Below are 25,969 nucleotides of genomic sequence, written 5' to 3' on the forward strand. Positions count from 1 at the left end.
TTATAATCACTTTCCATGTTGTCCAATAGTCCGCTGACAATGATGTATGGAACGTGCTGCTGTGTGAACACCAGGAATCCTTTTTGGGCACTGCTGCCTGCAATCTATAGACTTGACTCGTAGCTTCATATGCCAGTCCTCACTTCTCAAATGGTGGACCATGGGACCTGAAAAAAAAAAATAAAGTGTAAATCATTATAGTATGCCCCTCGTATATATTTTTTATCCAGTGAATCCTAGTTTGATGAAATAAATTTGTAAATACACTGTTCCCTTTGCAACTGAAATGGGTGCAAGCTGTGATCATAACATCAAATAGAAAGGTGAATAAATAATTCATCTTCATGTCTATGATTGGGTGTTGGAAAAATTTCATATCAGCCTGTCTATGACTGTAACTTGAATTGTTAAATAGTAAGATTGTAAATTGACTGGGTACGATTAAAATGTAAAACTTAGATGAATTATTATAATTTTATTTTGTATATATTCATATTTATGTTCTCCTTTTCTTATATTCTCCTTATTTGTACTGAACGTGTTAATATCAAAGCATTGAGACAGAACTGTTTGTGCAGCTACTGGTTCTTGGAACATATTGTTAAAATAAGCTTTGTTTTTTGCAGTGCATATTTTGTAGTGATAAGTGCAGTGGATACAAGTGATAAAGTTGTAACATCTAACTCTACAATTTTCAATGAAGCTATAAGATCTGAAGTCTTCAAGGGTGTTGATTTGGACAATTCCTATGTTGCTGGTGAAATTGAGGTTGGTTCACAAAACAGATCATTTAAAAATTATATTCAATTTAGATTCAAGAACTACTACTAATATACTGAAATGGAGTCCTGAGTTATGTGTGAAACTGTTTTATTTTTTTATGAAGTTAATTTTTTCGGCACCCACAATCCTCTTTGGAATTTTGTGAAATAGGGGTGGCCAACGAACTTAATAGAAATAATTTTGGGGATACCTGAGCACTATTTTCAGTATTTACGTTCTCCACCACATCCTGTTTTACCACCAAAATACGTTCTAATAAGCATATTGTTTAAGTTGAAGGCTATGAGATTTGACAACCATCTGCACATTCATTATTTCATATGATTTCATTACAAGTGCAGTTCCATTTGTGAAATTGGCATTGAATCCATTTCTGTCTTCCACTTTAGTTGCAATTAATTAAAGATTCTCTCTAGACTTTATTTAGAAAGTTCTATAGCAGAGCTTCTTTATCTGTACCTTCGCTCCCCCTGTTGTGGCATCCCCTTCAGACAGAAATTTGTAACTTTGATATAATCATCCACATTCCTTCCACATCTGCATTAAAGGTCAACAGCTCCCATGTTTTGGGATCGAAGGGGAGTTTTATTTGCTTTGGCCAGGAGTGGAATGTACAGTAGGCACTATGATTGAATATTGTGATTTTTTTTTATGATATATAAATATTTGTATGATCAAAAGCAGTATGGAGTGTGTATTAAGGGATGGTGTCAGTAGCAGTCAGTTAACACTTTAAGAGATGTTTTAGAAGATATAGAAATAAACTGTAGTATTTGTATGATATTTCTAAATTTTACATTAACTTAATGATCCCCCCACACACATAATATACCTTCATTTAATTATGTAAAACGTTTTAAAAATGGACTTGGTTATAATCCATGAGCCATCCATGGAGGACAATTCTATCTATGCCCCTGATGCAGGATATGCATGTTCTATTATGTTTTGTTTTGTCTAATCATCATCTGTCATGATGAGATTGATGAGCTTTCTAAAACGTTGTAGAGAAGTATATTCTTAATAATAATAATAATAGTAGTAGTAATAAAATTGCAGACTTTTGCACAAATTTATAGCTATTTATAATTTATTAAATTGTTATTATCAATAATTTTACTGGTAAACTTAAGCACCAATATCCCTTAAATCAGCCAATATTGATTAGATACCAATCAATCTGCCCACCCCTACTATTTTTTGTTTGAAACATTTAAACACTATTACAAAATGTACAGCCATGCTTAGTATAAATTAAAACACAAAATATTTTCATTCCAGCCTGGAGAGAAAGAAGAATTATTTACTGTAGGAACTGATGTTGTGATAGAAGGTCGATATGGATTGTTTTACAATCCACCTTTGAATGATGGCTACCGATATAAAGTTACAATCATCACCATGAATAAATTTGAAGATGATATCATGTTCAGCCGCCAGGTGGCAGACAAGGAAGTTGTGCTCGGAAATCAACCAATAATTGGTGGATCACCTGTAGGAATTGTGGTGGGCATAATTGTTATAATATGCATCGCAGCTGCTATAGTTGGCTCTGTTCTTTACAGGTAATTGGTATAGAAACAGCTCTTTAAATTCTAAATGAATTACTTGCTTCCTTGCAGTGGTGCCAACTTTTGAAAAACATTGGGTGGGCTGAACTCGGAAATTTGTTTTATAATTCTATGCAATAATATATGACAAGAGTAGGCTGAGTATTTGCCCTTAAGTGTCTTGGGCAGAAATGTAGGCCATTTCTGAGATGAATACATGAATTTTTTAGTGGCTGTTCTTCTCTATTTTAGTCATAAGTGCCTATTTCGAATATACCTGCTTTTTAAATGCCTAATCTAGGAAAATGAAAAAAATTGCTGATTATCAAATTGTAGTGGTTATCTTGTATTTTCGGTACTTTTTTCTGCCTATTTTGAGAGGTTTTAATGCCTGTCAATGCTCATCCTGGTTAAAAGCCCTTATCGTCTTTCCTATTAACAATGTAACCATAGATAGTGCAAATATACACTGAAAAGTGTCATGTTGGTGATTTTTATGAAACATATTGATGAAACTCAGTCAGTAATTAAACTGTGCAAATTGTTCAGATGTATAATGAAACATTTGTTTTTTTAAATGCGGAAACTACTTTCTAAAATAAAACATAATAATTGACAAAATATTGGGTGGCTCAAGCCACGTAAGTTGGCACCCCTGCTTCCTTGAATTTGGAAGTTATTGTTCGCAAGGATACGCACACAGTTATATGATCAAGTTGTTTCAGTTTTATCTCTGTGAACATCCAGGTTTACTGTTGAGGAGAGAGAAAAACTGCTCTCATAATGAACCACTACATTTATAATAAGTAGTAGCTAGAAAGTATTTTTTTTGGCTTTAAAATAATGATAACTATCCACATGATTTAAAGTGTTGTTTAATGAATTATTCTTGTGTGAAAACTATGAAGCAGAATCAAACAAAAACCTTAAAAGTGTCTGACAAAAATTATATGATGGACTGTACACACCTCAAATTTACTTGAGGAATCAAAATGACCTCAAGACTGTAACACTGATCAAGTGAGTTTCAAAGCAACATTTTTGAAATTTTAAAGATGGCGCCTCCCACACACTTGCAGATGAAGAGCAGCGGTTTCTTGTCTGCTGAAAGCCTAAAAGTTATAAACATCTTCTGGTAAATGAAGATTCAATTACTCTGTGCATACTTACTGCATCACCAAGTTTACGAATGAAGGAACTTTGACAATAGCCTCCTGCATGTACGTACATCCCAAAGGTTCTTTCTCTTGAGCAGAGAGACTAATTCAGACTTGAAAATATATCTAGATTAGCAATGAGTCTAAGCTAAAGTGCAGCATACTTTTGCAATCCTAGATGCAGAAATCTACTAGATTAATTACCCTCACCGTATGCTTTTCTTTTCATTCACTCACTGCTTTGTCAATCTTAATTTTACATTTTACATATGAATGAGTAGACTGTTCTAAATGAAAAGCATGTCACATATGTGTCATACAGTTTTTATTTATTTATAAACCCAATTATGTTTGATTTCCTTTCAGAAAAAGGCAGAAGCAAAAGAAATCGTGCGAAGAACAGTGTTTAACAGACATGCCAACACAACAGACTATAGGTATTATTTTAATAATATTTACAGTTATTACATAAGGCAGTTACTAATGTATGTTATATATCAAAATTAAACATACATAATTATACATTAATCATTTAAAATACACATGTTCACCTAAGTTATGAAAATTGTGGTAAATTGACATTGCTCAGTTTGGTGTACTGTAATGGAATGTACAGGTCCAACTTTGGAACCAATTTTTTGCTTTTTATTGAGCTACTATGAGCAATTATTCCTCATAAATGGCTAACTACTTCATGGCTTGGGTTTCAACATATTCGAAGATATCACATGACCTGTTTATGCTATTAACTTATTGAATATTGCTAATATTCTCCTATATTACATGGGAAAAGCTAATTAATCTTTAGTAGACAGAGCCTCATGTGGTTGTTAACCCTAGCTTTCAGAAGCCAACACTTCAATTCATCCCCTTCATTCTGCCAAAGCTACAACCTATGTCTGCACCAAGCCCTAATCAATTGTGGCTATCCCTCCACCCTAATCACAAACAAATCACAAGAGCAACTTCCAACATCCAGACCAAAAGATCCAAAAAAACAACCTCCTGCCTGCATTGATCACCCAATACCACCCTCATGAAGATCAAACACACCCTTCACTCCCTCCTCCCCATCCTTCAAAGTGATCCTGACACCAGGAATATCTTTTGGGACAAACCCAGGGTTGTTTGTTCATCAATGAATCTTAGCAGACAAGTGATTCTGTGATTGGGAGTCTAGGAACTCCTTGTTCCAGCTTACCCATGAACAGGTTGGCATAAGAGGGAGCCATTTTGTTGCCCATGGCTGTGCCACATATTTGCAGTGCTGGTCTCGAAAGTGGAAGTTGTTGAAGGTAAGTACAAGGTTGGCTGGTTGAATCAGGAAGGGTGCTGGGACTGTGTGGTTTGGGTTGGCTGTTAAGGAATGATTTGGTAGAGCATAGGCCATGGGCATGAGAGATGTTGCTGTAGAGAGAGGTTACGTCAATGGTGACAAGGATAGAGGTGGAAGGTTATGGATTATATCAAGGAAGTGGTTGTTGTCACGAAGATAGGAGGGAAGGGCTTGGACAAGAGATTGAAGGCGAGAGTCTTCGAAGGCTGATATATGATCAGTGTGTGAATTGTAGCTGGACACAATGGGTATCCCAAGGTTGTTAGGTTTGTGAATTTAGGGAGAAGATTGGGGTGCGGGGATTGTCAGGGATGGGGTGGAGTTGGATAGACCATCAGGGGGCCTCTTGAAAGAACAAATTCATGGATTTTGTTGGGGTGGAATAATCAGAAAGCTGGCGGGAGTCTTCCGCCACATATTCTGAGCAATTAATGACCACTGTGTTGGACCCTTTGTCAACAGGGATGATTTTGATATCAAGGTTCACATGGAGGGATTTGAAGGCTTTGCATTGGGCTGGGAGCAAGTTGTGCTGGAAGGAGGAATGGGGATGCATTTGTTCAAAGGATGAATGTTGAAAGAGGTTGCCTTTCATAAGTTCCCCAAAATTTGGAATATTTTCATGTAGAGGAAAGAGTTATGCTTCAGTACAAAATAAGGTTTGAAGGCTTATAATTTTACCAACAAAGCCAAATAATATTTTCAATAATACTATCAACTACTATTTGTTAACCTGAATTGGAGTGCAGCAAGTAGAAGAGGTATATATTTTAACAGGACAAATCTTAACTGTTATTTACTTCATATATTTTATAACAATATGAGATACTTTATTATTTAAAAAGTAATACCTTACTGAAAATAAGCATTTGTCTTGAAAGCATAATATAGAACATAAATCATGTTGAGGAGTCAAAAACAATTTGATGTTTTTAATAGTTCATCTACAACATCCACATGATATTTGTTTTGAGGCCTATTATTGTAAATCACCAATTTAATATCACATTAAAACTGCAAATTTTAAAATGTGTTTCTTCCTTATTCTGCATCAGGTACTTGTATTGGGTTGAATGGTAAAGTTCCTTTTGGTGGTCATAATATTTCTAGTTCGATTGTTGGGGAAAAATGGCCCACATTTCTATCACTCTTGACTCATCATGAGAATGGATCATATGAAGATGAAAAGTATGGTCACAAAGGAACTCCCAAGCTGGGGCTCAAACCTAGAATTTCTTCTTCTTCTTTCTCTACTCCTTATGCCTTTACAGCATTGGGGATGCCTCGACCCACTGTTTCCATTCTCCTCTATTTTGGCCATCTTCTCTATTTCTTGGAACGTCTCCCCTTGTTTTCTTCCTATTTCTTCCACCATGTCATCGTATGACTTCCTTTGTCTGCCCCTGGTCCTTCTTCCTTCTGGTTTTGCCTCCAATAACTGCTTGGGTTTCCATTCCTCCTCCATTCTGGTTACGTGACCAAATCATTTCATTTGTCTTTTCATGAGTTGGTTTTAAATAGATGTTTACTCCAGCCTCTTCCCTTATTCTTTCATATCTTACACTTACTTTTTCTTACTATCTTTCGGCAGCACTTCATTTCTACTGTTGTTATTCTTACCAAGCTTTTTTCTCTTTTATCTGCCATCTTTCACTTATTAGTTCTATCACTGATTTATGTATTTGAAGTTTTGTTGATCGTCATTCCTCTTTCTTATTTTCCAAATATTGTCTGGTTCAATTAATACGAGAGTTGGGGCAGGCGCATAAGTCATGTCAACTATTTTTTTCATGAGAATGCAAGACTGGAACAAAAGTCAGAAATATACAAAGGGAGGGGGCAGTGTTTGATACTGTGAATTGTATGAATAATGCCAATTATGTACCAGGTATAGGGTAGACCTTAAACATAGCATTGTGTCATATGTCAGAAAGAATACAGGAACAAAAGATGCACATACTATGGTTGGATACAATTCTCCACAGTATCAACCTGTTCCCTGTGGCATTTTCCGACATTTCTCCCTCGAGGAATTTTTGATAGACAAACACTGTTCCCACATTCTAGCAGGTTCACAGTTGACTCAACAATGAATTGATCACACTGCTATCTAGTGATCATCACATACTACAGGTGCCAGGTTCTCCAGGACATCATATTGTGGTACCACCATTTAACTTTGAGATAAAATATAGTTGCCATGACTTTTGCCACAGTAGTATGCATCATTTATTTTTGGGACAAGATTTCAAACTTCTGGTTCTACTTTTCCCATGTCTTGGAACCTGCTCGAGTTGTTTTCCATTACAGTTTATGTTTGAGTTTCCTACGTGGCAAAAATGTGAGTTGGAGAATCATTGCACCACCAAGTGGCTCTAAACTTGCCAAATTGTCTCGTGTTATGGTCATTGCTTCACACATTTTGTTCTCATTTCTAGAACCAGATGTAGTACCAGCATCGGATCCATCGAGAATTACTCAGATTCTGGAGGAAGAGAATGTGAGTCTCAGAGGGGAGCAACATGAAATAGCCAGAGCACCTAGTCAGAGGCTCAGCTGCAAGATCAGAATCAATGAATTGGAGCATTACGTGGAAACCAGCCTCAAGTCAGGGGAGCTGCAGCGGCAGCATGCGGTAAGTGCGGACAAAGTAACCTCTTTAATGGTAGTGCACTGATTGTAATTGACAATTATATATACACTTTGGTTGGTCGGAAAAGAATGAGACATGCCTGATTTGGACATCAAGATCCCATAGCAGAAACTTGAGATGTTTTGATGTGCTGGACGAATTCTCCCTCTGCCTCCATACATCAACTCTGTCTGTCGGGAAGCTTCATAAGTGCCTCATGGAACCAGTCTGTTGGCGTGGTACGACCAGGAGTGGACAGCCACCTGTAAGGATTCAGCATCAGTGAATTTCTGGCCATGTATTGACTCTTTCATGCTGTCAAACATATACACAATCAGAAGTTGCAAGGTCTGGCGAGTATGGAGGATGTTTGAGGATGACACACCCGAGTTCCTGTAGTTTTGACCTACTGTTTAAAGACATATGGAGCCTGGCATTATCATGTAAAAAATGCGTTTGTCCTATTTCCCTGGCCTTCCTTGTTGAATTTTCCAATGAATATAATGGAGCTGGTCACAGTACCTGTAACTGTTAATCTTTTTGCCATGGGGAGCCATTCCAACAACAGGATACCATCAACATCCCAGATTAGAGGTTCCAGCTGTTTCCCCAAGGAAGAAACCTGGTTTAGTCCTTGAAATCATGCTCCCAGCGAACAGGGTTCAAATTAATGGGGAAGACGAGGGATTTCCCTCTCTCATTAAAGTATTTTCCCAGCTTGTAATTGAGAATTTCCTTCACTGCCAGGAAAATATCTCCCCCTGACTGTTTACGTCGTGACCGAATGGTGAGTTGCCAATGGCGTTTGTCTAACAGTTCAGGGGGAGTAATATGCTTGTACTGCTCAGAAATACAAAATCATGGTGCTCTTAGGGACAATACAATGAACATTGATATAGCTTTTGTTAAAGGGTTAAAGACAAAAAATAATGAAAAGCTTAATGATAAAAATATGGATCACAGGGAGAGCAAATTTCACAAGTGCACATCTGTTTAGAATGAAAAACAGAAGAGGGAACTTAAACAATCTCTGTCTGAGAGTTTCATAAGGTGGAAGAAAAAAATAAGAAAAAGTTACAAGTGACTGTGTGCATTGTATCTAATTTTTAAAGAAAATGGACCATTGTTTCTGTTAAAGAAATTATTCAAGTTACAAGCTTTGAACAGACTTGATATGGAAGATGGATCATCATTTCCACACACTGCATAATTGATTCACAGTCACTGATGTTGTTACAACCTCTTTCCACAAGAACGAAGTTGTCCATGATAATCATATTTCATGATGACACAACAGCAGGAGCACACCTCACTTATCCATGTTACACCCAGCATTACTGGGAAATACCATGCACCCCATGGCACCAACTTGCAGGAAGACTTTGCCCTTCTGTTTGACAACAGGCCAAGGTCAGCAGTTGCTTTTTGCCTAACTTGAAATAAGTTCCATTCACTCAGCCAGTCTCATAGTTTTCCGACCAATCTAAATACTTTTAAAATAGAACTACCACTTAGGAAATCAAAATGCCAGAGATTAATTTGCAATTTTTCAGTATCTGTCTATAAACACATATCACTTTATTGGTAAAGTTTCAAATAGTGTTATAAATCTGATAAATCTATAAATAGCCTGTAGCTCAGCACCTAAATCTGCCACTTGTTTTATTTTCATCACTAATAGAAATTAATGTGTCTGGGTTTTGCCAAGTGACTGATCTAAATATGCAGCTTCTTTTTCTGAGTCAAAAGTTATTAGAATCCTTGTTACACACTAAACAAGACAATGAAGGAATCATTTACATTTTTTGGGAAATGTTTATCATATTGTATCAGATTGGTATGAAATCACTTATTACCCTTGGTAAATTTTATATTTCATCATTGTCTTGTATTGAATGGGGTGATGCGACTGTCGGTACCCCCACGAGAAACTTGAAAATTTTTAGTGGGTTGGAAAGATTGTTATTCATATGAATGTTTCTTGTTGTTTTTAGTATGCGGAGATGCATTGTAAGCAAATAATTAGCGATTTTATGAGGTATGATTTACAATGTCATGCACAAGGAATGCCTACGTTGTTAGGTTAGGCCTGTTAGGTTTGTTTCTCTTGCCATAAATATCATTGAAGTGAACATCGCAAGTGGGAAGTGTGCAACCAAACATGGTGTCACATTGTTCTACGATATTTCAAATTTACGATTTCTTCAATAGTGAGCCTGTGTATACATTCATGAGTTATGAAGAACAAGAAATATGTGAAGACATTATTTTTTTTAAAAAATATACTTTTTTCCATGGTGATAGTAATTATGCATTATCCTTCAATATCTGCCGTTGATTTCTTGCATGCATGATGAAAATTTCTTCAAAAACTGACGTAAGTGGTTCGGCATGTGAAGAATTAGACATGCTGTGGCCACATTTTGAGAATAAACATCTCACTTATTTGTGGTTTCCACATGTTAAATTAACTTTCAGGCACCTTAAAACATTGAAATGTGCAGATTGGAAAGAAAAAAGTTGGAATTTTCGGGGGGGTAAGATCAGTCACCAGCCCATTGAAGGGGTGCCTGGTGTAGACACATAGTGCACATAGTGTTTCAAATCACACTTTAAACTGTAGGAACAGTCCCAATTAGCCTTTCTGTGCATAAAGTGGACTAAAAAACTTAAAATTTTATATTGGTGTATCTATTGTGATCTAAAATTTCATATTAGTCCAACCTACATAATTTTAAATATATTGACTTTATCCAAGTGGAAATTACAGTTTTGTACAGTTGATCCTCGAGTTTTCAGCAGACCAAGATGTAAAATCTTTAAATCGTGGAAAAATTGTATTCTTACCAAGAAGATAGGATGTATAATGTGGCAAAATGTACAATGCAGCATGTGTACTGATTGGGCAAGCAGATGGAGGTCAAACCTTTCTGAAAGTTCAGTCAGGGAAATAGAAACTAGAAACTACATTCCTTGTCACTGTTTTACAAACTCTGTTTTGACGTATACAAAACAGGGTGGCTTTGAACCTTCCAAAATACTATCCCTCTGCACATTTATAGCGTAATTAAAGGCATAATTTTTAGGGCTGAGCCAATACCGATCAGAGAGTATCGGTTGAAATTCATCTACCAATATCAGCCGATACTTTGCCGGCATTTTGGTCTTTCACAGGGTCTGCAAAAGTACCACGCGATACTTTCGTGGAGTCTAATTATCCTGAAAATTATGCAAAATTCAAACTTTCTTTTTATTTTTAACAAAAAAGCATATTCTGTGATTACATAACATCTGTTTAAATATTCTGATGTAATTCTTGAAAATTCTAAAGCAATTTTCTTGGTAAATTGATGCATATAATTGGAGAAGAATATTTACACAAAAATATTGATCAATATTTTGAACAAATTTTAATTGTTGCAATTTTCAAGTATCGGGATCCGTATCAGTGGGAATCGATAAGAGTATCGGCATTGGGATCGGTACTGTTTCGAAGTGGCATCAGCTCAGCCCTAGTAATTATATAAGTGTCATAACTCTGATGTGGAAATGGAACACATATTTACTCCAAGTAGGGGAAAGCTGAATCTAAGCAAAATGAATGGCTCTTCTCAAACTAAAACTTTCAATACTTGCAAATTGAGTGCACATACATTTACAAATATTGCATGAAACACTTTTGGTCTAACACTAGAATGAACTTCTGTGAGTTCATATGAGAGTTGGGAGAATGGAATGTTATTCCCACCAACAACAATATGGGACTTTAGATGTGGTAAGATATTAATATACACAATAAATGTACTTATGTATTGGGATAACGATTCCGATGTAAATGCTGATACTGGTTACCAAAATTAATCAAATGAAATATACCATTACATGCATAAGTAAGTACATTTTGTGTTCCTATGGCAATATGAATTTAATTAAGAGTTTAGAGAGAAAATCAGTGATGCTGCATATTTTCCTTCCAGCTGTTCCCTCGTGGGCAAACCAAGTCCTGGGATTATGGGAAATTACCAGAAAACAAACCCAAGAACCGCTATGGAAATTTACTGGCTTGTAAGTTCCATTAGAATATAAGGGCATATATTGTTTTGAAAATACTGTGAATTTGTATAACCATAAAGTAGACCTTCTTTTATGTCTTGTATTAACTTTAGTTGTCAGATGAGAAAAGATCCTGTAGACCCATTGAGGATGGATGGAAAAAGGTTTTCCCAGCACCACATGGTTAGCAATTAATGTTCCATTTCTTGAAAACTAAAGTTCTGTCTTTATTGTTCATTAGTATAAATATGAATGTGTAACATACTTGATTTACAAAACAATATACTGTATCAATTGTTACTATTATTAACAAGGGGAGTTTAAAAAAGGTCCTTTGTTTCCCGTGAGTATGATGGGACAGATCTTATAAAATCGGCTATAAGTCCTCAACCACTCATCATTTCTGATATATTTCACTTTTAAATGTAATAATGAGAACAAAAGAACACATTAACAATGTGTGACAATCAGAGGTTCAGGAGCAAATGCCCAATTTTCAAAATTTCTTCAGAATTATGGTTTTCGAAAATGTCGAATAATTTCAATTTTTTTCTCAAAATTGGGGACAAGCATTACATATCCTTAAAGATTAGTCTCTTTTCGTGCTTCCCTCCAAATTTGCTGCATCCAGCATCCATATGACCGATGCTGAAGCAAAATTCCAAAAATTGTTTCCATAAGTTGTCAACATTGACGTCTTGCACATTGTTATTATTTTTTGCCTCCCAAGAAGTATCAAACTATTTTCAACGAAACTTTGCATTGTTGTAGGAATGTACCACTGCTATATACTAAATTTTTCATTAACTTTTGCCAATTGTGGGGGGTACAGGTGCATACCAAATACTATTTTTCTTAATTGATATTCTTTTTATTCTTTCATTAACTGTCTTTATTGATAGCTACATTGTATATATATTTCACCTCTGCTAAAAGTCCTGTTGCCCAAAGAGAACAAAACTGATTTCAACTCTCTATTGCAATTAGTTCCTGAGCTACGATTGTTCCCGACCAGTGGTGCATTAGAAATGAAAATATACAATAGTTCAGAAACTTTTATTAGCCTTATTTCTCTTAGGTAATATTATGAAATATATAAATGAATTATTATTTGTAATATTGCATATATTGTGATCATATAGGATACCAGTGCTTCAGACTTAGAGGAAAAGATCCATGATTATTATAAACCTCTAAAAAACATTGGTTATAGGTAGCATGTATATTGTGTGCTCCATGCTCTGCACTCACCTAGGGTTAGCTCTGGTAGAATTAATAATAAAAATAATGTACTTTTATTATATTTTTATTTTTGTCATAGATTTGATTTAATTTTTGTTTATTGAGGACTAAAAGTGGTAAACGTTGTAAGTGCCAAAAGCAAAAGTGTTGGGAAATTGCATCGTTCAGCACATCAGCCCATACGAACGTTCACATTAGTGCCTTTGTACACGCCCTTTGTACTACTTAGATGGCTACCAGCCACTTTTTACGTTTACCACATTATCAAGCATGGCACATTTCACAGTTTAACGTGGAAAACAGTGTTTGAATTCTTGTGGCACTTACAGCGTTTACCAATTTTAGTCTTCATTTAGCGTTGCTCTTCTGTCACTCTTGGTTAATCGCAATAATCATGATGATGATGAGTGATAACATGATGAAGGGACACTCACAAAGAACACCCATTCCAGGATTTGAACCAGGGCCCCTGGCATTGTAGCATTTTTGTCATACAGGTAAGGCTAGTTTCCATAATTGATTGATTTAATTGTTGTTTTAAGTCCACTTTATGCACAGAAAGGCTAATTGGGACTGGACCCACAGTTTAAAGTGGGATCCGAACCACTGTGCCATGTACCTCCACTGGGCATGGAACCCAGGACCCCTTGATTACAAGGCGACGACATTACCACTACACCATTGGGGACACACACTAGTTTCCATAAGTGGAGCTGATGTGACTAATTATAATTCCTCTGCAAATAATCATCCATTAGGATTCAAGGTTTGATGTAGACACCTCTGAATATATTGGGTGACCACTTAAGAATTCTATGGATTTGGTTGGTTGGTTGATTTGGTTTTTAAGTCCTTTATGCACAGTAAGGCTAATCGGGACTGGAACTACAGTTTAAAGTGGGATCCGAACCACTATGTGCCTCCACCGGGTATCAAACCCGGCAAAGAATTCTATGGAAAGTGGAAGACTGGTAGTCAAAGCTAACATGGAGGTGGTGTAAAAGAGAGCCATAGAAATAATAAGTTAGGAAATATTTATTCATACCTTTTCTATCATGGATATACAGGGTAATTCAAAGTGAATGTGCAACTTTACACAGTTATAATGACGTTACTATTTATGATAGAAAATCAGACAAGACATCAATATAAAGAAAAACTGTGGAGGTTTCGTTACCACTTAGCAGGCTTATTCTGCTTAGCTGATGCTCCACCAGGAACGTCAGTGTCGCAAGATGACTAATGACTAGAGGCATGCATATTTCGTTTTTGACGAAAACACGAAATGTGAAATAACACATTCTAATGTTAATTTTTCATGTTTCTGAAAGGTGTGAAGTGCATTTTCCTATCCTGTTTTGCCACGAAATGGTGCGAAATGAACTGCAAAATGCGAAATAGACTCTTAAACACGAAATTTACAGTTTATATACTGACACGACACTTTCTGAAGTCTGAAGTATCCTGTTAGTTATGCAATTCACGGAAAATCAATTAATTCTGTTGTAAATATTTGAGAAGCAAAAATTGACTCCTTTGTACAGGAATACACTTAATATTCTGGTAATGATTTAATGTGCTATTAGAAGGGATATGTTTATTTTGTTTAATAGTCAGAGCTAGGAATTTTAGGTGCTGCACCTTAAATTTTTTTGTGTGAAAATGGGTAAAAAAGTGACTCATCATCAAAATAAGCACATATTGAACTCTACTCATGGTGTTTCGGTTGCACCTTTTTGCACCTTTTTCACAATCTCAGAACCTTTTCCACCTTTTTCACAATCTCATAACCTTTTGCACCTTTTCGCCCTTTTTGCATCTTCATCATCTTTTTTAATACAACTCGCACGCTGTTTAACCCCACCCACATTCGAGGCATGGCTTCTTGGCACATGATTCTTGTTTATCGCACAACAATGAATCGGCTTTCTTCAGTTCTTGGACGTTAATGTAGTAAGCGTGCAGACTTTAAACAGTGCCAACAATTGCTAGAAGTTGTGCTCTTCTTGTCCTATTCTGTATTGTTTACAAATTGTTGTAGGAAAGCTGTTTTGTTTTAGTTTCCTTCTCCCGTCTCAGCTAGCAAGGTAACTGCAGTCTGTGATCGACTGATCGATGCATCGGATTTGCTTGTTCACCATGCCAAAACATAAAGTAAATATTGGGAAACTACAGGACATTGTTAAACAGTTTAGCGGTGACGGCATTCAGAGTGATGGATCTGTTCTGAGGTGTGATGTGTGTGATATTTCTATTGCTGTTGATGGCAAACACCAACGCACTTGGGTTGTGCAGCATCTACAAAGTGGGAAGCACGTCAGGAATAAAGAACTACGCAGGCCCGTAGCCAGGATTTCTTACTAGGGGGGGCAAAGGCAATCCTAGAGGGGGCAAATTTTTAATATATTGTGTTTCATTGGCAGATATAGCAGGGTACAGAGGGGCGCTTGCCCCCTCCTCCAAAAGTGATAAGTAACAGCATAGACTAGTTAGGTTAGGTTAGGTTAGGTTAGGTTCTAACTATTCTATGGTAACAGGAAAGGGATGATATCTTGAAAATCCAACGAACAAAAAAAGTTCGAGCAACATCAAATAACAATATTTCGATAATGACCTTTCGGACTAACAAGGAATACGAAGATGAAGTTTAACATATATAGGCTAATTGGGATTTTATCTACTTTATATTTACATGTCAATAATGTTAATAGACGATTAATATGTAACTTTGGGCTTCTCTGCAGAACTGATTAAGGAAGTCCTTTATAAATTGTGCTTCATAATGTACTCTTATTTCCAGTATGCAAATTTTTACACACAAAGGAATCTAACGAGAATCCAACACCACCATTATGTTGTGTTATGCAAGAAAAATTGAATTAATTAAATAATAATGGTTACATGTTATCTACACTTTGATGAATTGTGTAAAAATTTGTATAATTTTTTGTAGGCCTACTTGCTAAAACATGGCTCCTATTTGCTTCAAAGGGGAGAGACTTGCATCACTACAGACAATGTTTGCCTACTGGTTACGTTAACCATTTTGCAAAATATTGTGTCATTGAAATACATGTGTTTGACACCCGACAAACAAATAAGAATACTTTGATTGATCAATGACTTCTTGGATTACAGTGTCATCATTCATATTTCATATCAAGTTTTATAGAGGGAAATGTTGTATCCTCTTTACGTTATGAAAAAATACCTTCCTTAATGACTATGGTACGAAACCAAATGATCCTTCGCCTTACCCAATTTCCGAAAAAGCGAGGTCTCTGGGCCACTTATCGCCACCACTTTTTGAGCAGAAGTGTACAAACCCAAAATATCAGGGTTTTTTATGCTGATATTGATTTCTGCCACTCACAGAATGGCTTAAGATATATGAACAAAATTAGGAGAATCCACTCCATAGCAGAAGAGTTGACATAATTATTTGTCAAAAAATTAGGTTGTGCATGAGGTACTTGAACAGACAACGTCTGCTCCAGACACAATGTAATATTATAAATATAAGAAAATAAATAGAAAATAATTTGAGAGATTTTCAATCGTATTTATTTCACTGCAGCTTTTTTATACTTGTCATTTTCTTGAACCTATATTCATAGGGTGCCGCCTGATAGCATCAAAAATTTTCACAGGAAGGCAACTTTTATCAATGACTATTTACTCGTCTAATTCTTCTTTTGATGTTACAAGCAATCGAAATATGGCATTTTATGACCTTAATGTATTCAATCCCATTGTAAGCTTCGCAGTTGCAAATGTAATTTATTTTTACTGCCGTTTAAAATTCTTGAGAGCAATATATATAACATGCTATGGAAACGATATCATGCAAACACTAGGGTTAAAACTTCACTTTCCCTTTATAAAATGGATATCACGACACACACCTATGTTGCTTATCATATTTAATGCGTTTGCATAGAGAAATGATTCATAAGATTTGAAATTCACATTTATATTTCATAAGATGCTTAGTGTAACCCGTCTCACACTACAAATTTTATCGCTTTCTAACCGAAATAATAAATGTGAAACACTATCACATTTTCATCGTGTTTGATAATAATTTGAGCCAGTAAGCTGTCCTACATCTTCCACTAGCCGACCTCCATGGTGGGATGGTTACATAACACACTACGAAGCCAGGGGTTCCAGGTTAGAGCCTGGGCATGAATGTACTTTGTGAGCAGAGGCGAAACCACAAATCTTTATATGGAGAGGGGTCAAGTACCAGGACAAACATGCCAATTATAATAATAGTAATATAGTGGTGGTAGTGGTAGTAACAATAGTAGCATTAAAAGGACGTTATTATTGTCGTAAATCATGCAAAATGGGGAACAAGTCGATGCTAAAGCATTAGTGTTTGAACAAATAATTTGAAATATTAACTAATAATGGAAAACAAGCACACAAACTGTATTTTTGAAAGACAGAATATGCATGACGAACATTATTCTTTTTGCACATATGACACGTATAACTTTCATGTACAACATATTTTTTACACATATGCAACATGGAGCGACATAAAATAAGAAAATACATATGCAACATGTTAACTCTAAATTGTGTACGTATTCAAAGTTTCTTTAATATACAGGGTGTTTCTAAAGGTCGTTTACAACGCTTGGGAGGTGATTCCTCACACGAAAACAAGCAAAAAGTCTAAGTTCCATTTTTACGACTGAGGCTTCGTTTCCGAGATAGGAGCCTCGCAAAAGGTGACAAAGTGAACGTCACACCTGACTGGGACGAATACTATAACATATAGAGAGGCGGTTCCAAGGGAATCATAAAGGAATCGTATGTGCTCAGTCCGGAAGTCACTATGAAAAGTTCACTGCACGCATGCGCAATGGAGTCCTCAAAGGAATTGGGGATTTCCAGCAAGAACAATACATGGAAAGGGTATGTAACGCAGCAAGAAAGACCGTGACAATGAGAAATGCGTTAAAGACAACACATCCCGACCTCAAACATCAAAACATGAGCACGGAACACAAAATCCGAAAAGTTGAGCACGGTTGCATACCCCAGTTACACGCTAGGAATGAACGAATCATGTCATGTGACATACGAGAGACACATTACTCCACCAGGAGGAGGGAAAAAAAACACAATATCAGATGATTGCGACAACGTGTATTTTTACACGCGACAACTACGTAATATCCCCCCCCCCACACACACACAACAAACAACAAATGCTCGAAGGGTTGGTTCTTTCCGGCAGTCGTTCCAGTCGTGTTGCAGGTGCTGGGATATGATCAGCAGTTGTGTTCGTACGGTGATATGGCCAATTTGTGCAGTGGGCCAGTGTTAAACAAAAACAATACTTTGCAGTTCCAGCTCCCTATTACACAGATGGCTGCGTATACGACCCAGCAGCTAGCAGACATGCATCTCATGTATGGGGAGGCACGTGGTAATAGCCGTGAGGCAAGGCGTCTTATGGAGAACGCTTTTTACATAGACGTTTACCGTCTCACACCTTCTTTCATGTAGTGGACAGTCGACTGCGTGAAACAGGGTCAGTGTTACCACCGCGGCAAGAAGTTGGAAGACCCCGAAGTGTACGCACACATCAGTTTGCAGAAGATGTGTTAACAGCGGTCGCAGAACATCCTGGCACCAGTACGCGAGTGCTCGCTCGGGCACGAAACACGTCTCATGTGAATTTGTGGCGAGTGTTGTCAGAGGAAGGAATGCACCCTTTTAAACTGCAGAAAGTACAAGAACGGTTACCTCGTGACTTTCGCCCTCGTATGGAGTTTTGCCAATGGTTGTTGCATCAGCTGGACACAAACCCTCACTTCGGGGCAAACGTATTGTGGACAGATGAAGCCATTTTCACCAGGATGGATGTCTTCAATAGTAGAAACAGTCATGTATGGGACTTTGACAACCCACATGCACTTTTTGTGGCCCATCACCAGCACAGGTTTTCAGTGAATGTGTGGTGCGGGATAGTACATGATCATTTAATTGGACCATACATTCTCCCTGTTCGCCTGAATGGTCGCACGTATCATGCATTTCTTAGTGAGGTTCTGCCTGAACTGTTGGAGACCGTACCTTTGGCAAGAAATGTGGTACCAACACGATGGTGCACCAGCTCATTTCGATTGTAATGTACGACATTTCCTGCATGACGTGTTTCGCAATACGTTCATTGGTAGGGATGAGCCTGTGCCTTGGCCACCGAGGTCGCCAGATCTCAACCCTCTCGATTTTTTCTTCTGGGGAGAAATGAAAACCCTCGTATACGACACACTTGTCACATCAGCTGAGGACCTCGTTGCTCGCATCAACGTCGCCGCCGCGACGGTAGCAGATACACCTGGCTTGTTTGCTCGTACTCGACAATCCTTGATTCGTCGCTGTCATCTCTGCGTAGAAGTAAACGGCAGACATTTTGAAAACCGTCTGTGATTATTATCCTCGGCAGTCTCAGTGAGAACACTCTTGGTATTGCTCCCCACCCCCTTTGTGTGGTGAAAGTGACATCTTCAGTTGGTGTACAGTGACAGGACTGTCTGTGCGTAAGATATTGTAGCATTTGTTGTTTGTTGTGTGTGGGGGGATATTACGTAGTTGTCGCGTGTAAAAATAAACGTTGTCGCAATCATCTGATATTGTGTTTTTCTTTCCCTCCTCCTGGTGGAGTAGTGTGTCTCTCGTATGCCACATGACATGATTCGTTCATTCCTCGCGTGTAACTGGGGTATGCAACCGTGCTCAACTTTTCGGATTTTGTGTTCCGTGCTCATGTTTTGATGTTTGAGGTCGGGATGTGTTGTCTTTAACACATTTCTCATTGTCACGGTCTTTCTTGCTGCGTTACATACCCTTTCCATGTATTGTTCTTGCTGGAAATCCCCAATTCCTTTGAGGACTCCATTGTGCATGCGTGCAGTGAACTTTTCATAGTGACTTCCGGACTGAGTACATACGATTCCTTTATGATTCCCTTGGAACCGCCTCTCTATCTGTTATAGTATTCGTCCCAGTCAGGTGTGACGTTCACTTTGTCACCTTTTGCGAGGCTCCTATCTCGGAAACGAAGCCTCAGTCGTAAAAATGGAACTTAGACTTTTTGCTTGTTTTCGTGTGAGGAATCACCTCCCAAGCGTTGTAAACGACCTTTAGAAACACCCTGTATATATACATATATATGTACAGTAGAGCATCGATTATCCGAAGTAATTGGGGGACATGGGTGTTCGGAAAACTGGTTTGTTCGGATAATCGAACTGTACATGTTTATTTGCCAAAAAGAAGTACTGTACAGTAAATTTATTCATAAAAACAGGCATCTCTTTAAGTATGTATTACAAAGTAATGTACAAAGGCAACTTTAGTAGGAATATATAGTATGTGGTACAGTTTATTAAACAAAAATATGTACATATTACATACGCATTTTGCATGAACAATACACACAGTACACAAAATTAACGTTTAAAAAAATCCTTTATTTTGGTCTGTCTAAGCAAGCCTACACGCTTACGAGCAGCTAAGTCACGTACTTTTTTCATTACAGATATCTGAAAGTGAGCGAGTACACAGTTCGGTTAAGCGGTCGTTCGGTTGACCGACGTTTGGATAATCGACGCTCTACTGTATATATATATATATTCATCCGCCAAATTGTCTCTCAAATGTGCGACAACAATCTGAAGTACGGTATATATATCTGGCCTTACTTCTCTCTCAGGTAATTTAGAATGTATTACAGAAAATAATCATATTGGGATCGAAGCAAGCGGGAAAATCTTTAGATTCAAACATTTGCAAACTGAAAACAATATTGATTTAATTGGGCGCAAATAATTTCACTGGGCGCAATGGGAATCTCTTTAACATTTTTTTTTTTTCATTTAGATCGTTTTGGCCCAGGGTTGACTCCTGCTGACCCCTAGCTGCGGCTCTGCACTACGGACTATAAGAATAGTAGATATTATGCTTGCGAGCGAAGCGAGCAAGAAAATTTTACGAAATGTACTTTTATTTGTATAAAATTTGAAATCGGTGAGGGGGGGGGAATTGCCACTCTGTGCCCCCTGTAAGTGCCCTTAGCCATCTGGAAGAAAAATGCAAGAAACACTTGAAAACTTATTCCATCTTGAGTATCCATTTGTCCTGTTATTCTTAGAGTCTGCTAGTCATGTTTCTTTACTTCAATGTTTGCCCCCCTAGATTGGACTTCCCTCCAAGATTGGGGTGGGGGGACGACGACAATGCCCCTGCCCCCTTGTGGATGCAGCACTGTTTGTGAGTGTCTCTTCATGAATTTCACGTCATCACTCATCTCCACGATTAGCTGGATTTGGCAGAAAAGAAATGCTAAGTAACAAAAATGAAATATCCACTCCCTCTCTCTCGCTATTACCAAAAGATAGACTTGGGAAACAAAAAATTATGAAATTATGCAGTTCAAACTTCATAGCAACACATTCGAGAAAAAAACAACATCCAAATACATTAGACACTTTTAATACAAGACTACTCAAAGTGTCACAACTGTTCTAGATACTGAAAATTGCGAAATCATTTTCCGAAATCTGAATCTGGAAGGGAATCCCCCCAATCCTGATACGACATTATGCGGAATCCAACACACCTTCGTGTTGCTAGAGTAATACAGGATATAATTGTAAAGATTAGTGAGAATTCCAGGTAGGAATGTGTTCTGTATTTTTCACAGGGGGGGCAAAGCATGCTCTCAGGGGGGGCAGTTGCCCCCCCCTCTAGCTACGGGCCTGGAACTACGAAATGGTAAAGGTGGGAAGCGACAGCAATTCATTGGTGAGGCACTTGCATCTTCGAGTTCCAGAAATACAAATGAATTTTTCAGTGAGACAGCAAGGGCATTTATAGCGTGTGAAATACCTCTTTCGAAACTTAACAATCCAGTCATGAAATCATATTTTCAAAAATATACTGGGAAGTCAGTACCAGATGAGAGCACCTTAAGGAAATCTTACCTTCAACCTCTTTATGAAGCTAAAATCTCGCAGATCAGGCAAGTAGTAGCTGACCATCCAGTCTATTTCATACTAGATGAAACCACAGATAGGAGAAACAGGTACGTTTTAAACATTTTAGTAGCACCTCTCAATGGACATCAAATGAAACCCATGCTTTTAGAAACTTATTTTCTCGGCAAAACAGATAATGCAAGTGTAATGCAAAGTTTCAATGATACATGTTTTGTATTGTGGCCAGAGGGAGTAAAATATGATAGTGTGTGGTTATTTCTTACAGACCAAGCATCTTACATGTTAGCTGCATTTTTTAATCTGAAGAATATGTATCCTAACTTAAAACATGTGACCTGCATTGTTCATGCTTTGCATTGAGTTTGTGAAGCTCTTAAAGATAAATATACATATGTGAACGAATTTGTTTCTAGCATTAAGAAAATACTGAAAAAGGCTCCTTCTAGAATACAGAAGTACGTAGAAATTACGAAACTTCCACTACCACCCTCTCCCATCCTCACTAGATGGGGCACATGGTTAAAAGCTGCAGTGTTTATTTGCAATCATTTCCATACAATATCGAAATTTTTAGATGCTTTGCCTAGTGATTCCTCAGCTGTAGAAAAAGCCAAAAAACTTGCATTTAAACAGGAATTACAAGATGAACTCTATATTGTAAATGGCTTCTCTTTCCTTACTACTGCAATCACAAAACTGGAGGAGCAGTGTCCTGAAAAGGAAGCACAGCAGGCTGTTTTGATGGATGTGCAACGAGAGCTGCAAGGGGTCGGGAAAGGAAGTTAGAACAAAGTTTAGCCAAAAATCCTGATGTTCAAGAAGTCGCAACCAACAAGGATGTGGATTACCGGTTGAAAACAAAATACGCATCACTTGTGTCTGTTGACGTTGAACGTTCTTTTTCAACTTACAAGTATCTGCTTAGTGACCGCAGATGTAGCCTCACTCAGAGGAACATAGAAATTTTGAATGTAATCTATTTTAACAGATTTCGAGATGACTAATTCTAAGCAAGTAAGAAGCATGTTTCCCTTTATGTCGCTTTCTAATGTATCAGAGAATTTTCTTTGCTTGGTTATATTAAACGATTTAAAACCAGAGAATACTCTTATGTGTTTATCCGGACAAGTTGCATCATATATGTATGCACTGCTCACACTAAATTTTACATCTGAAAATTAGCACCTATTTTAGCACCTTTTTTGTACAAAAATTGGCAACTTTTTTGCACTTTTATTGGCAAATTTTAGCACCTAAAATTCCTAGCTCTGGTAATAGTGCAGTTTAGAAATCAAATTTGGGTTTATATTCAAATTTTTTAAAACCAAAATGTCATTTTATATGTATCTTTTTCACCACTATAACAGAAAAATTTCATTTTATTTACAGCTTTTGAACCCGAAATTGACTTTGTTTTTGTACCGAAATGTTGCTTTTTTATTTACCAAAAATATGTGTCTCTACTAATGACCAGTAGAATGTGTATTGTGTGTTGGAGCTACTGGGAATTAATTCAATCACAATGATGCAAAGACATTTCCGCATGCTTTTCGGTAGTAAAGCATATGTTTCACCCTTCCGAAAGATTTGCCAAAGTTACAACTGCAAATAGTTAGTGCCTTTGAAAGGTTGACAACGACTTGCCATCTCTTGCATAGCAAGTACTTGATTATTGTTTGGACCTTTTCCACATTACACGTGGTTCCCATGTTGAATGTGAGTCATGTAAGTAAAACTTTCAGAGTTCCTCTTATATTGATGCCTTGACTGATTTTCTATCATAAATAGTAATGTCATGATAACTGTGTAAAGTTGCACCATTAATTTTGTATTACCCTGTATATGTGCTTTCTCTCAACAGATGATGAAACCAGAGTTAAATTGAAGAAGCTGCCGAGTGATCCATATTCAGACTACATAAATGCAAACTATATTGATGTAAGTATAACTATACATGTATGTAGAGAAAACGTGTGTCATGACATAAAAATGTTTTGGCCTGATTTTTTAATTCAGTGTGTCGGAATTAATTCAGTCAGCGTGACTTCTACAGAAAAATGTTAAAATTTGTTGGCTAGTGTTGTTGATATTGTTCTATCACTGTAACAGTATATTGGTAAATTGATATTAATTATACTAACTGAGTATTTCCATAAATAGTCTACAATGAAGAGAACAATTCTGCATTGATGTTATTTTTATGAATATGAAAACATAATTCTTCTTTGTAAAATAAATACAGTGGAACCTCGATTTTACGTTTTTTAGGGGACCAAGCTGAAAAACTTTAAATGCAAGAAAATGTAAAATCGAGGAAAATTTTATAACATTTTGCTATGTTGATATCATCAAGATTAAATGTATAAAGCAGGAAAATTTAAAATCTAGGAACGTAAAATTGAGTTCCACTGTATTTGGATACAAAGTTTATTTTTTGTAAAGGAAAAACCAGTGTCTCCTGCTTACCATGGGCGATTCCTCCATGTAGGAAGTGAGGAACTTCCTACAGTTCATTTATACTTATTTCGAGTTCTCTACTTTTTAGGAATTTAACATGCTCCATAATGTCATGAGCATATTGTACGTACAATTGACAAGATAAGCTACTGTCAAGAGTTGTCTGCTGACACTTGCTCCAGCAGCAGACCAAAGACGATGATCACGGGCTTTTCTGCCGCTCGCTGAGGAACATTGGTGGCCATCCTACAGACACATGGGAAGGAGCAGTGCAAGTGGGGGAGGGGAGGTTGCGATCAGCTAAGGCCGAGGAACCAGTAAGAGTTTCCTCAATTAGCAATGCCAACCCCAGTAAAATGATACTAAACCAAGAACACTTTGATTTTTGTTGGCAGTTGGCACCCTGCTTTTGGCATAATGGTAAAATCTGGCATAATCTGCAAACGCCGGTCGCTGGGAGAGAGAAATTGAAATCAAAGGAATATGTTTTCAGGAAATAAAAATAAAACTGTGTCAAAATCTAATTTCTACTTCACCAGAGGACATGTTTCAAACGAAAGGAAGTATCCGACCCAGCGCCAAGCTCTTTTACAACCATGCCTCTATCTTTTCTTCATCTTGCCCAATTTAGTACATCAGGAGATTTTATGGTAGGGAATCGGTAGAAAGTAGAGTATAAACAATTTTCTCAAACCTTTTTAAGTTCTATGTTGAACCCATTACATTTGCTGCGCAATTGTAAACAATTTTGTGGGAAAATTTACACTATTACATAACTGTTAATAAGAAGTAACGCAAGTTCAAAACTCTAGAAAAGTATATGCAGAATTTCAGCTATCCGAAAAAAAAAAATTAATTATAAATCCTAGTGCAATTTAGAAACATTTAGCATAATTTCAGAGTTTAAGCAGCACTTTTTATTATCGTCAATCCACATGATGATAGGAAGGGGAAAGAAAATAGAGATTCTTTCAAAATCTGAAATTTCTTCAATGTTATTTTCCTCGGTTTTTATAGGTTCACATTTAAATATTTATAGTTCAATAGTGAGGAGCAAGGACCCCTTGCCATACCTTGAGCATGGGCGTGCAGCTAACATTCTAAATGCAAAGGATAGTACACTTCTGTTCACAGAAAGTGGCACACTCGTTTGAGATAAAGATCAGCTTCTGAGCCAATTGTGTCTGGCAGTACAGCTGAAGTAAGTGTATGGAAAGCAGCAGTGTTGCTTACTATCAAACATTTTAACCACATGCAGGGAATTTTATGTCTCTCAGACTCAAAGAAAAGGGCTAATGGAAAGATTGCTGCAAAAATATTAATTAACTGGACTGCCACGTCTACAATGAAAGTCATGTAAATTCGAAAAATTTGTGATAAATATATAATTTAAAAAACGAATTTTTGACATTCGTTAAGAAGTGGTTATCACAATGCGTTAGAATGCGAGAGCCCCTGATTCGAATTTGGCCTGAGCATGGGAGTTCTATTTGAGACACTCTTCATTGTTGTGAGTAGCTGAAGATGGAAGAAAAGCAACACTAAATAATGAAAAGAAACAAAAATGCAATTAGAATAAGGAAGGCGGAAATAGTGCTGTTGTAATTCCTGAAAATGATGCAAGAAAACCTTAGTTTTTCTTTCGGAAAAGTGTTATCCTATGGCTTGAAGAATGTATAAACTCCTTCCCCATCCACTTTGGCAAACAGAATCTCAAAGTCGACACTGAATATGCA

The 25,969-nt window shown here is 37.1% G+C and overlaps 1 protein-coding gene across 1 annotated transcript in view; it reads left to right on the top strand.

Annotated features, from left to right (window-relative positions):
* LOC145996588 (receptor-type tyrosine-protein phosphatase S-like) overlaps positions 1-25,969 on the top strand; it is a 183,369-nt gene that overhangs the window by 114,638 nt on the left and 42,762 nt on the right. The window contains exons 22-27 of the mRNA XM_083133125.1: positions 627-768; positions 2,065-2,348; positions 3,857-3,927; positions 7,265-7,461; positions 11,436-11,523; positions 23,638-23,714. Coding sequence (XP_082989251.1) covers positions 627-768; positions 2,065-2,348; positions 3,857-3,927; positions 7,265-7,461; positions 11,436-11,523; positions 23,638-23,714 — 859 coding nt within the window. The remainder of the gene's footprint in view (positions 1-626; positions 769-2,064; positions 2,349-3,856; positions 3,928-7,264; positions 7,462-11,435; positions 11,524-23,637; positions 23,715-25,969) is intronic.

This window comes from Lepisma saccharinum, chromosome 12, assembly GCF_977018435.1.
Source record: "Lepisma saccharinum chromosome 12, izLepSacc3.1, whole genome shotgun sequence".
In the NCBI taxonomy this organism is placed as follows: Eukaryota; Metazoa; Arthropoda; class Insecta; order Zygentoma; family Lepismatidae; genus Lepisma; species Lepisma saccharinum.